We start from the raw sequence: 13,289 nt of genomic DNA, 5'->3' as shown, positions 1-13,289 counted from the left end.
CAAATGCTTGAAGTGTGGCCACTCCCCAGCAAGGATTGGACACATGTTCTGGACTTGCCCCAGAGTAACCCGATTTTGGACACAGGTGTGTGAGCATGTGTCAGAGATGTGGAGGATCACTTGGCGGAAGAAGCCGCAAATGCTATTCCATAAATTTCATTTGGCCCGGAAACCACCTAAGGGGTTGCGTCCATTCCTAAAAAAAACGGTTCTACTGGGCAAGAAGGTCATCTTACACCTATGGATTACACCAGACCCACCGAGCTTGTCTCAGTGGCGAGCGAGAATGATCTTTTTATGCTCTTTAGAACGCAGAGCAGTAGGTGATCTGGCCTCACCCAGAGGAGAGTTATTTTGTCTGACATGGGCCCCCTTTTGGGACTCATTAACGGAGGTAGCTAGAAGTAGAATTTTGAATTCTTAACGGCTGATGGGATGGTTTTGCCCTGGTGCGGTGACGAGGAAAGGGGAGTTGATAGAGTTTAGTGACAAGAAGTAGGAGATAAGCCAAAAGCCAATGAAGTGTTGAGCTAGGCACTCTGGAGGCTCATGTGATTAGGAGTAACAATACGAAATGAATAATGAAGGAGAACCGAAGTAGCCTGACTGGTAGAAATGAACAGGTTTTCTGGCTGAGAAATGAACAGAATGTTGTATAATTGTATAAACTGCAGGGCTGAATAGTAACAATCTGACTCCACACCCACAATGAAACTTGGGGAAGGGAGGAGGGGAGGGGGGAGGATGGGGGGAGGGGGAGTCTCAAAATAAAAGAAAATTGTTAAAACTTGTTAGAGGCTTCTGACTATACAGCAAAGTCTTTCAGTTGTATTTTTTTGAAATAGCCCTGTAAATTGTATTATTCTTTCTTTAATAAACAAATTCAAACATAAATCTCCTACTAAATGTATAGGTTTATGTAAATGCTGGGAAGAGGATATTCAGCAACCCATCTCAGATAAAGTATGGGAACAGATATGGAGTTCACTGTTTAAATGTTCTAGATCCTCATCAGTAACACAATCTCTGTATTTTTTCACGCATAGGTCCTTTTGGACACCTCTCAAATCACACATGATTGACCCTTCAATCTCAAATTTATGTTGGTCTTGTCAATCTCAACAAGGCACTATCAAACATATTACATTTGATTGTATATGTATTCAAAAATTATGGAAGAACATATGGTCTATATTAGTAGATATATTCCATTTTTCTGGTCCAATACTATATAAATATGTGATACTTAAAGGTCAGTGTTTTAAAAACACTTTAAAGACTAATGAATGTGCACCATGTTGAATTTAAATCTTATAGTACTCTTTTTGCATAGGAAAATTCTACATCAAGCTACTTATCAAGAATGATGGCATCTGTTATTTCAAACTTAATTAATATGAAACATATTTTGCCAAAAAATCATTTTATTTTGCTTCATTTAAAGAAAAGTGGTCTCCTGATATCTTATTTTCAAGTTGTAAATTGAGAAGTGTTCTTGTCTTCATAATATATTACATGCATGAATCATATTGGGGTTTTTTTTCTCTCTCTTCTCTTTCTATCTTTCTATATTTTCCAATGTTAAGCTAAATTGTATGCTACTTCTCTTGTACAAAAATTAATAAAAATACTAAGACTTAAAAAAAAAAAGTAATTCCATGTAAGACTTAATTTCTCCTTTCTCGCATAAAATCACAACGTCAGAAACTAGAACAAGTCATCCTGCTCCTCTATTTTTCCAGCCGCCCACCTGCCCATTTTCCATGTTTTAAAAAGCCAAACTTTCAAAATCTTAAAAAACTGTACATAATCTGTGAGGCCCTTTCATTCTGCTGGCTGACTATTCCAAAACCCTGCAATCACTCACTATACAGGGCCCTTTGATTTAAAAAAAAATGTAGGGCCAATCACTACAGTGCACTCAACATGTAATTAAACTCTGGAATTCGTTGCCAGAGAATGTGGTAAAGGTGGTTAGCTTAGTGGGGTTTAAAAAAAGGTTTGGTCAGCTTCCTAAAGGGAAAGTCCATAGTCATTATTAAAATGGACTTGGGGAAAATCCACTGCTTATTTCTGGGATAAGAAGCATAAAATGTATTGTACTTTTTTGGGATCTTGGATTGGCTACTGTTGGAAACAGGATGCTGGGCTTGATGGACCTTTGGTCTGTCCCAGTATGGCAATACTTACGTACTTATGTGTTTGACTTGGTCTCAAATTACGTCTCCTAAAAACATAATGGTCCAAATACCTGGTGCAAAATCTTAGATGTAATGCGTAATTCCAGAAGAAGCCAATGTAGTGCCCATAACAATGAAGTAATTCTGTCCAATATTTACTATGGACGTCACAGGGCAAAACTTTTCAGTTTAATTTTTTTTCCTGATTTTCAGCCTTTTTTCTTTTCCACAGGCATTTGTTGTAATAAAAACTTTTCAATGTGTATTAATACCTGACACCTCACCAAAGGATCTCAGGAAACGAACCTCTCTCCTGTAGCCTTGGAACAGGACTACTCTGACTGGCTAGTCATCAACAACCACCCAACTACCGACAATTTTTACCAATGGATTTTAGGATACGTACCTCACCCTTTAAACCTCTGAGTACAACTGCTCTGGCTGACAAGTCCACAAGAAACTACAGACAACCATAACACCACAGTCTTGGCCTAAAGAGCCACAATACTAGAACACGATAGACCCCACTCGAAGGAACAATATCCAAACGGACATCTATTCGAAAGTCCATAACTCAAATCGTACGCCAAAACATAAAAGAAGCCAAAATGGATACCATAAAACTATTAGCCATACCTCTCGAAGAAAATAACATTATACTCATACTACATAACCAATACCGGACAATCAGACACACCACATTTCACCAACCTGACCACAAACCATATAAAGGAAAATCTCCAACCCATGGACTATAAATACTAAAGACTGCAAAGAAGGGACCCAATAAATACAAACAAACAAACAAATGATAACTAATAAAAGTCTATACAATCTCAAATGCAGAAGAACCATACCAAACTATCCAAGTGGGCTACATCAATGACATATCTGCAGTAAACAAAGCAGAAATACTAAGAGACTGGATCATGGCAAAAGGCCTCGATCTACTGTTCATCAACGAAACATGGATCCATGGCCAAAAATATCCTATAATCCTGGATACAAAATCACACACTGGACCAGAAAGGAAAAGAGAGGCGGAGGCATTGCTTTAATCTACAGACCCCACTTTACTATTGAAACCACAGCTGAGTCCATAACATCACAACTCGAAACTGCCTCAATCAGGATACAAGACAAAACCCTGTGAGACTATCTGAACTGCGTCATATTCTACAGACCCCCAGGAAACTCGAACGAAGGCCAGACAAACTTTAGGGACCTCATTTCAGCTACATGTATAACTAAGTCAAACGTGCAGAAACTAGGAGACATCAACCTTCACTTAGAAGACCCAAGCTCAAACAGTGCACGAGAATTTAAGGAATTCCTCCATCTATGGGACTTCAAATGGCCACAAACGTATGCAACCCACGTAAAAGGTCACACACTCGATCTACTCGCACACAAATTCTCAACTGACTGAACTACATTATGCACTCTGGTTCATAAAATACTCCACGGACTAGTTCCTGGCTACATGATTGACCGACCTACCAATGAGAAACACATCTGAATCAGCAAGAACATACCTAAACCTTCACTTCCCAAGATGTAAAGGACTGAAGTACAAAGCAACGTATGCGTCCAGTTTTTCCTATATAAACACACAACTATGGAACGCACTACCAAAAGGCACGAAAACCACAAGCACCCACCTCAACTTCCGAAAAAAACTTAAAAACTCACCTTTTTAGAAAAGCCTACCCCACACAACCAACGTAAACGCCCGGCCACAGAAACACAAGATCACTAAAACACGACATGGACATAACACAATACCTTCCTTTGCTTGTTCCCCTAGTGTGGGTGAACCACACTAGTCACATTTTAACCTTGTATTTGTTAACACCACAGTTCGTAGTCATCTTTCTGGAATCATTGAGCCTAAAATTAGGTGGGAAAATGCAGGATACAAATGTAACAAATAAAAATAATAAAATAATTCATAGGTTAATGTGTGTTAAACTGATTTAGCACACATTAAATTTAAGGCACACTAATGAACTGTGTGCAAACTAATGAATAAACATCCCTAATGGTTACTACACCCAGTCAAATTTTGAATTCTTTGTTATCTGCAAATGGGACCTGTATGTACAGTGATTAAAAGGAATACATCAATCCCTGGGCACAACTTCAGCACATGCAACATACATTTATTAAAAGCGACAGTCGATACTGTCACCACACTGATCCTTTGTCAACCTTTTTTTTTTTTAAATAGAGTTCAAAATGGAAAAGTACAATTGGTAGGAACACTTTCAATATTGAAAAATTTTAGAGCTTTGAAAGAAAGGTAGGTAATGCAGTGTGATTAGTTAGGATCTTGTTTTTATTCTGTTGGATGGTGTTTCACTACAAGACACAACACCATTTGGGCCAAATAATAACTTTAATATTAGTGTCTCTTGCTGGACAAAATGTAAATAATGTTCAGTTGACACAATCATGTGGGGGGGAAGGTATGCAAACTCTCAGTGCACAGCTGTTTTCTTGCTTTGCAAACCCTGCAATGTTTAATTTTCCAAACCAATACTGCAAGGAAGCGAAAGAATAATTACTGAAACAAAATCCCTCACCTTTATTTTCTTTCGATGTTTTATTTTTGGCACATTTTTATCAGCTGGTCTTACTATCTTGTCTGCTTTTATCCATTCATCATATCTAGGTTTAAAGAAAAAAATAAACAAATATTAGAAAAGAATTTTGATAGGCTGTAAAGATGAATACTGAACACATACAAAATATGAATCACAGGGAAAAGAAAAAAAATTAATGTTGCATGCGCTTAGTTTTACTTTTTTTTTGTGGTTCTTAAGTAGTATTCCTGGTTGGTTTAGTTTCTATAAATTTTTGGTTATGTTGTTTCCACTCTCTTAGCCATGAAATTCAGTCTGTTTGTGAGGAAAATGAAGATATTACATGTAAATTACTTAAATATTTGCAATATTCAGAAATAAGGGTATTTAAGCATGATCTCAAGGAGACCTGCAAAACTACCAGTTTCAATGGCATGCACCTATGATTTCAGTCACAGAGCAAGAACTAAGATATCAATATCAGAAATATTACAGCTTTCCCATCTGAAATTCATATATGAAACTTGTGCAATCTAACAAGATTTTTTTTTTACTGTAAATTTTTATTAACTTCTAACAATGGTATGTTGGGCATAAGATGCCAACAAGGGTCCACAAGTGCTGCCCCGGAACTATGTAAGCCACAATGAGCCTACAAATAGGTGGGAAAACGTGGGATACAAACGTAAGAAATAAATAAACAATCCAATCCTTATTTCAAATACAAAGCTCTCCACATATCCCACCCGCCCAACTAGAGAGTACACAAACCTTTATGCCCAATCGATCCATCCTCCCACCTCACATCCCCTCCCATTTCCTACAACAAAAACCTCTAGCAAATAGGTGCACACAGCCAAAACTTCCTGGGCATCCAAATGTACAGCCCTAGACAATAACTTGGGTAATGTACCAATATGGCCAATGTACCTCTACTTTCAGCAACACGCTGGGCAATGTATACTAAAATCCTGTCATAGAAGACCACAGTTGAGCATGCGTCTGTTCCTGGCCTCGGAGATCTTTAGTTATTTTATCACAGGCCCTGATATCTCGTATCACCTCCAGCCATAAGTGTGATGTAGGGCCTCCTGAGGCTTTCCAGGCCCTAGCTATGAAAATTTTCGCTGCCAATACCCGAATATGTACAATACCCTGTGGTGGGCCATCCTGAGGCACCCAATTGGGGATAAGATCCAACAAACATGCAGCTTTGTCATCCTGACAAGTTTCCCCTATCCAAGTTAGTATCTGATTCCACACCTCAGCCCATATCAATAGTCCATCTAGCCCAGTATCCTGCTTCAGAAGTACCTGGCAGAAACCCAATTAGTAGCACCATTCCATGGTACCAATCCCAGGTCAATAACTGACTTTACCCATGTCCATCTCAATAAGAGACTATGGACTTCTCCTCCAGGAACTTGTCCAACCCTTTAAACCCAGATATGTTAACCGCTGATACCACATCCTCTGACAACAAGTTCCACAGCTTCACTATTTCAGTGAAAAAAATATTTCTTCCTATTTGTTTTAAAAGTCTTTCCATGCAATTTGAGTGTCCCCTGGTCTTTGTACTTTCTGAATGAGTGAAAAATCAATTCACCTCCACCTGCTCTACACCACTCAGGATTTTGTAAATATCAATCATATCCCCCCCCTCCCTCCAGTCATCTCTTTTCCAAGCTGAAGATCCTTAATCTATTTAGCCTTTCCTCATACGGAAGCAGTTCCATCCCCTCTATCATTTTGGTTGCTCTTCTGAACCTTTTCTAATTCCGCTATATCTTTTTTGAGATACAGCGACCAGAATTCATACTCAAGGTGAGGACGCACAAACAATTCAGTGATATCATTGGTCTTATTTTGCATACTTACATTGTAATCTGCATTGATCCTTTGTGGGTAAATAATAAAATATACATTTTATTGTATTTTATTGTTTTGTATCCCCCTCTTAATAATTCCTAGCATCCTGTTTGCTTTTTTGGCTGCCACCACACACTGGGCAGAAGATTTCAGTGTATTGTCTACAATGACACCTAGGTATTTTTCTTCAGTGCTGACTCCTAAAATGGACCCCAGCATCAGTTAACTAAGATTCGGATTATTCTTCCCAATGTGAATCACTCTGCATTTGTCTACATGAAATTTCATCTGCCATTTGGAAGCCCAGTCTTCCAGTGTGTCTAGATTTTCAGAAAGCTTTTGACAAAATTCCGCATGAGAGATTCCTGAGAAAATTAAAGACACAAAAACTATTCAAGGTTTTTAAAACATGTGCAGACTGTGAAAAATTGTAGGAAGACTAGGTATCCAAATGGCAGATAAAATTTAATGTGGACAAATGCAAAGTGATGCACATTGGAAAGAATAATCCGAATCATAGTTCCCTGATGATAGGGACCACCTTGGTGGTCAGCACCCAAGAAAAAAAGATCTATGTGTTGTTGTAGATAATACACTGAAATCTTCTGCTCAGTGTGCTGTGGCAGTCAAAAAAGCAAACAGGATGCTAGGAATTATTAGGAAAGGGATGGTGAATAAGACAGAAAATACTATAATGCCTCTGTATCACTCCATGGTGCGACCTCACCTTGAGTATTATGTTCAGTTCTGGTCATCGGATCTCAAAAAAGATATAGCAGAATTAGAAAAGGTTCAAAAAAGAGCGACCAAAATGATAAAAGGGATGGAACTCCTCTCATATGAGGAAAGGCTAAAGAGGTTTTGGAAAAGAGACAGATGAGGGGAGATATGATTGAGGTCTACATAATCCAGAGTGGTGTAGAATGAGTAGAAGTGAATCGATTTTTTTACTACTTCCAAAAGTACAAAGACTGAGGGACACTCAAGGAAGTTAAATGGAAATATTTTTAAAACAAATAGGAGAAAATATTTTTTCACTCAATGAATAGTTAAGCTCTGGAACTCTTTGCCGGAGGATGTGGTAATAGCGGTTAGGATATCTGGGTTTAAAAAAGGTTTGGACAAATTCCTGGAAGAAAAGTCCATAGTCTGCTACTGAGGCAGACATGGGAAGCAAGTGCTTACCCTGGGATTGTTGCCACGATTTGGGTTTCTGCCAGGATACTGGGCTAGATGGACCATTGGTCTGACGCAGTATGGCTACTCTTATGTTCTAAGTTTTAAAGTTCACGACTTTTTACAAATTACAAAAATGTTGGTCTGACATTATATGAATTCTACAAATCATTCAATGAAAAACGTGCAATTTTCAGTATATTCTGTAACTTGTCTTCAAAATCAATTTGAAGCTTCAGTGTTTCATTTGTGTCCCACAAAAGTGTTGGTTATTTGAAAGTACCTGTGAGACATGGGCATTAAGGCGCAAAGTGAAGGTTTTGTAGTTATCATATTGCATGGGAGGAAATTGAGATGATTAAGGTGAAAATAGAATATGGACAATAGTCTGACTGCATTTAGTATTAAAAAAAACTCAGGAAAAAGTGAAATTAGAAAGGTATTAAAAACTACATTGGATTTGGATTTTCTTTGTTTATGGGGATACATGGGAAAGGCTAGATCTACAGGCCTTTCCCAGAATAGTGCAAATCTCTCTCACAAATATTCATTATGGATATCCTTTAAACCTGAACAGCTGGGGTGCCTCCAGGACCAGGTCTGGGAACCACTGGGTTATTTGGTGGTGTGTTAGTTAGGCTGTCAGTTGTCTGCCCCTAGCGGTTGTTTACTAATGGGTTAAATAGGTAAATTTTAAAAGGTGAGGAGCTTGGGTAAAAAGAGAAACTACACTAGAAATGTTGAGGAATTAAAAAAGAAATTTTGCTTGAAACCTGTGTGAGAGGAATAAGTGTTGGTGGCGAGAAGATGCATTATATACTTTAAAACTTGTTTTTTGTGCTAGAATCAGAACATTTTTCTTTGCTAGTCTATATATATTTTTTGTGATAGTTCCTTGAAATTTTCTTAAAATTTACATAGTTCCCAAAATTCTGTATTTGTATAATGTGAGTATAATAGGTGTTTTTTTTTAGGACTGAACAGTTTTTATTGATGACAGAATCAATTAAACAGTCAACAAACACATTATACACAAATCAGATAACATACCGTTTAAACAAACTAAACAGAGATAGGCTAATAAAGTAGTCATTGAATTTCCCCTTTTCTCCCCACCCTATCCATTCCTATACCCCTCCCCTCTTCTTTGAAGTTACTCCCTTCCTCCCTCATTTGTGGATCATCATTCTCTTAGTAACATAGTATAAAGCTAATCGACAATTGTAACTTGCGTTCATTCAACCCCAAACAAACTGAGTGCAAACTTGATAGTGATCCCATCATTTAAATTTTGACCGCTATGTCCTTTGCCCCTTCCCACCCCACCCCATCCGAATTTAGTTTACTAGTTAGTTCCAATTAAATTAAATAAGTAGACTCACCCTGTCATACATTCCTCTTGTCATCAACTTTCTCGTTACAGAGAGAGAGTCTGGTCTCTGATAGCTCTCCTCCATTCCATAATTAACCCAATCACACAGAACCTACAGAATATATAGGGCAAGTGCAACAATTCCTTATAGTCCTCCTACACTCAACGGCGAGTTCCTTTTCTATTCCCCCGCCCTTCCCTTCGCTCTTCCCACCCCCCATTTTCTTGCCCAGAGCCTGACACCTTTCCAAATCCGTCCACATTAGATCCAAGTGAGAACAAGTTCAAGTTACAGAGCCAGAAGCTTTCGTGCTCCACTAAACCGACAGACGAGCACTCAGGTGAACCCACCTGACGTTTCGTGTTATAGGAAGGCCCTCTTGTCATACATGTCTTTTCCAGCCCCTTCTTGGTAACCCTGCTAGTCCACCTTGGGGAGCTAGGCGTCTATCATTGCCTGTTTGAATGAAATTGCACAGTTGTCTCATATTCTTCCCTCTCATCCCCTCAGAACCATGAATCCATTGTACTGTTTTAGCAGCTCTAAAATTTTAGCAAATAACTCCTCCCTCTAGGAGGTAGAGTATCCCACAGCGGCTCCTACTGCGCCCTGAACCGCTGGCCCGGTATACTGTCCATCTCTCTGACTCCACACCGGTCGACTCGCATTTGCTTAAGCAATTGAGCCCACCACACCTGCAAAGGAGGCTCTTCCTTAGTTCTCCAAAACTGCAAGATTGAGTTAATACCATAGTACACCCCCATTCGTAAAAACGCCTTAAATCCCTCTGGAGGTTCTGTTGTATATTGAAAAATATTAAATAGTATTTGGGGATCCCTAATGAAAATACATTGCCAAATCTGATCTACCTCACACCCCACCCTTTGCCAAAACCTTTCTACGTATTTACAGCTCCAAAGCATATGTCCTAGAGAGGCCATTCCGTGTTTGCATTTCGGGCAGTTCCCATTTTCAGCAAACCCAGCTTTGAATGCTCTACTCGGGGATATGTGGGTTCTTAGTAGCCACTTATATAACCTCTCTCTCTGCGGTACCAAAAGCCTTTGTCTGTATAAGGATTGCAAGTACATTCTACAGACCTCAGGAGAGATCCCACAGTCCAGATTCCGCGACCACTTCCGAGCCAACCCTATATAATCCAGCTCTGCAGTTGAGTCTTTAAGCTGCTGCTGATGAAACTTCAGGGGGACAGAAAATTGGGCTCCCAGGGTGAAATCCTCTGAAAGGACCTCCACCACATCCTCTGTAAGATCTGTCCACTCTAAAGAGGCCAAATAATGTTTTAATTGGTGATAGGCAAAGTGGTTGACCCCCAAAATCTTATACTTTTGTTGAAGCTCTGGATAGGAGTATATTTTCCCTTCTTCTGTCACAATGTGTGCTAAGTACACTTTCCCCTGATTTTCCCATTTGCTAAAGGTTCCGCCCCCTTGTCCTGGTGGAAAAGCCGGATTGTTACAGATCGACAGCCAGGGAGATACCTGAGCCGAAAAATGGTGTCTCCTACAAATCCATCTCCAGGTCTCCCTGAGAGCTCGCAACAGTGGGTGTATTTTAAATACGTCTGCGGGCAGGGTGGCCCCGGTATGCAGCATAGAACTGAAATGTACCCCAGGGATTCTGGAAATCTCCACAGACGTCAAGCAGAAATCCGAGGTCCCCCGATACCAGTCATTAATATGTCTCATGGAGCAAGCAACTGTCAGGAACTTAATATTCAAAAGACCCATTCCTCCCACATCCCGTGGTGTTGTTAGTTGATCGTAAGTTAATGTAGGTTTTTTCCCTTGCCACAAGTAACCCTGTATTATTTTAAAGAATTTTTTTTTGTCATCCTTGGACTTTAAAAAGAGGGGTAACTGCTGAAATATATATAGCCACTTGGGGGCAATCATCATATTGAAAAGCGCAATTCGGCCCCAAATTGTAAGTGGCAATTCCTGCCACATAGACAATTAACACTTAGTCATGTCCAGGAGTGGGTCAACATTGTCTCTATACAGTGAAGCGTTACTATTGGAAATAATCACCCCCAGATATTTCAATTTAGAATCTACCCATTTAATGGGGAACCCCCCTGCCATTTTGCTTTAACGGTTTCATCTAAAGGCATTGCACCCAACTTATCATAGTTCAGGGTGAACCCTGACAAGTTACCATACTCCTGAATCACTGTCAGTGCAGTTTCTAGTGATTGCTGAGGGTCGGTAAGCAACATAAGAATGTCATCCGCGTATGCTAGGACTCTCACCTCTTGCTCTCCCAAGCGCACCTCGCTAATCCCGGGGTCTAAGTCTAGGAGCCTAAGCAGCGGTTCCAGTGTCAGATCAAACAGTAATGGTGAAAGAGGGCAGCCCTGCCGCGTCCCCCTTCCTATTGAGAAACCTGGTGATGTGCCACCGTTAACCGCTACCTGTGCGTTCATATCAGTATAGAGGGCTTGGATTGCTTGCGATATCCCTTCAGGCAATTTCATCCACTCCAACAGTTCAAACAGGAAGTCCCAACTGACCCTATCGAATGCTTTGGCAGCATCTAAACTGACTACTATCCCAGGGATTTTCTGATATCTACACTGTGCCACGGCCAATAGAGTTCTCCTTACATGGAAGCACTGACTGCCTCCCTGGGACAAACCCCACCTGTGTTGGTCTAATGACACTGGGAAGGTGCTTTTTTAAACGCTCGGCCAGAATCTTTGCCAATAATTTAATATCTACATTAATTAATGAGATAGGTCTGTATGACTCTGGCTCTTCCGCTGCCTTCCCAGGTTTTAATAGCAAGGATATGTATGCGGTATTCTCGTAGGGCGGGAACTTCCCATCCCTGATAACCACCTGATGATAAGCAAATAATGGGCCTACCAGGGAGTGTTGCATAATTTTATAAAACTCTCCTGAGTATCCGTCTACCCCAGGTGCTGAGAAGGACTTTAGCCCCTTAATCGCGGCTTGCAACTCTCTTGGCTGTAGCGGGGAATCCAGCAAAGCTATCTCCTCCTCTCCAAATTGCAGCATGCGGGCCTTCCGTAATAACTCTTTTATCTCCTGTCCCCCCCTGGTTGGTCCTTCCTATATAGTAGTGTAAAATGCTCTTATAGGGTTCTGAGTATCTCGTCTGACTTATTAGTTATGTTCCCCTTGCTGTCCCTAATTGCTGGAATCGTCCGGTTACCTCCCCTCCTCTTAACCATCCTGGCTAGCAGACCCCCCCAGCTCTATTACCAGATCTGTTAAACTTGTACTTTTGGAAGGTCTGGTCCCTAAGTAGGTTCTCATGTAGCAATGAATTGATGGCAGCCTGTATAGCTAAGTAATTATCTTTATTCGCTTCTGTTGGTTGCGCCAAGTGTCGGCGCCTTGCCTTCGTCAATTGTTTGTTCAAACTAACAAGGCTACAAGCAGATTTCTTTCGTATGGCAGCTACATACGCAATCAGATCTCCCCGCAAAACGGCCTTTCCTGTACACCAAAATAACTGGGGGTTAGTTTGGTGGGCTTTGTTGAAATGTGTGTATTCCTTCCACCGTGACATCAAGAATTTCTGAAATGATTTATCATTAGCTAAGTAGCTTGGAAATCTCCAGCGTCTGGTCGACGGGAAACTACAAGGGGTATCCAGTTCGAACCAGACAGGACTATGGTCGGAAATCAATATCTCCTCTATTTTGGAGTTTTTAACATACTGGAACAGAGCCTCTGATATGAATATATAATCTAACCTTCCACATGTTCCATGGGCTCTCGATCTGTGCGAGTACTCCCTGGTCTCTGGGTGCAAATTCCTCCAGATATCTACCACAGAGAGAGATTTCCCAAATTCCTTCAACATTTTCCCTGCTTTTTGGCTCGTATGAGCGTGACCCCTGGCCCCTGTGCAGTCGAGCCCGGGGTCCATCAGACAGTTCATATCTCCCACTACAATCAGTTCCTTTCCCTGATATGGCGTCATTTGCCTCAACAATTTGGGGAAGAATGACCTCTCCGGTGGTGAGGGGCATATATGTTTAATATATATAATTCCCTCCCTTGTAGCCATAGTTTGACCAAAAGGTATCGCCCTGCAGGGTCTTGTAATTCCTT

At 40.4% G+C, this 13,289-nt stretch overlaps 1 protein-coding gene across 2 annotated transcripts in view; it reads right to left on the bottom strand.

Annotated features, from left to right (window-relative positions):
- ARID4B (AT-rich interaction domain 4B) overlaps positions 1–13,289 on the bottom strand; it is a 1,313,885-nt gene that overhangs the window by 191,087 nt on the left and 1,109,509 nt on the right. For both annotated transcript variants that reach the window (XM_030198147.1, XM_030198148.1), the window contains exon 18: positions 4,766–4,850. In XM_030198147.1, the coding sequence (XP_030054007.1) occupies positions 4,766–4,850 (85 nt within the window). The remainder of the gene's footprint in view (positions 1–4,765; positions 4,851–13,289) is intronic.

Source organism: Microcaecilia unicolor, chromosome 3, assembly GCF_901765095.1.
Source record: "Microcaecilia unicolor chromosome 3, aMicUni1.1, whole genome shotgun sequence".
NCBI classification, from domain to species: domain Eukaryota; kingdom Metazoa; phylum Chordata; class Amphibia; order Gymnophiona; family Siphonopidae; genus Microcaecilia; species Microcaecilia unicolor.
The sequence above is the reverse complement of the archived record's forward strand: the minus strand, read 5'-3'. Positions and strand labels throughout refer to the sequence as shown.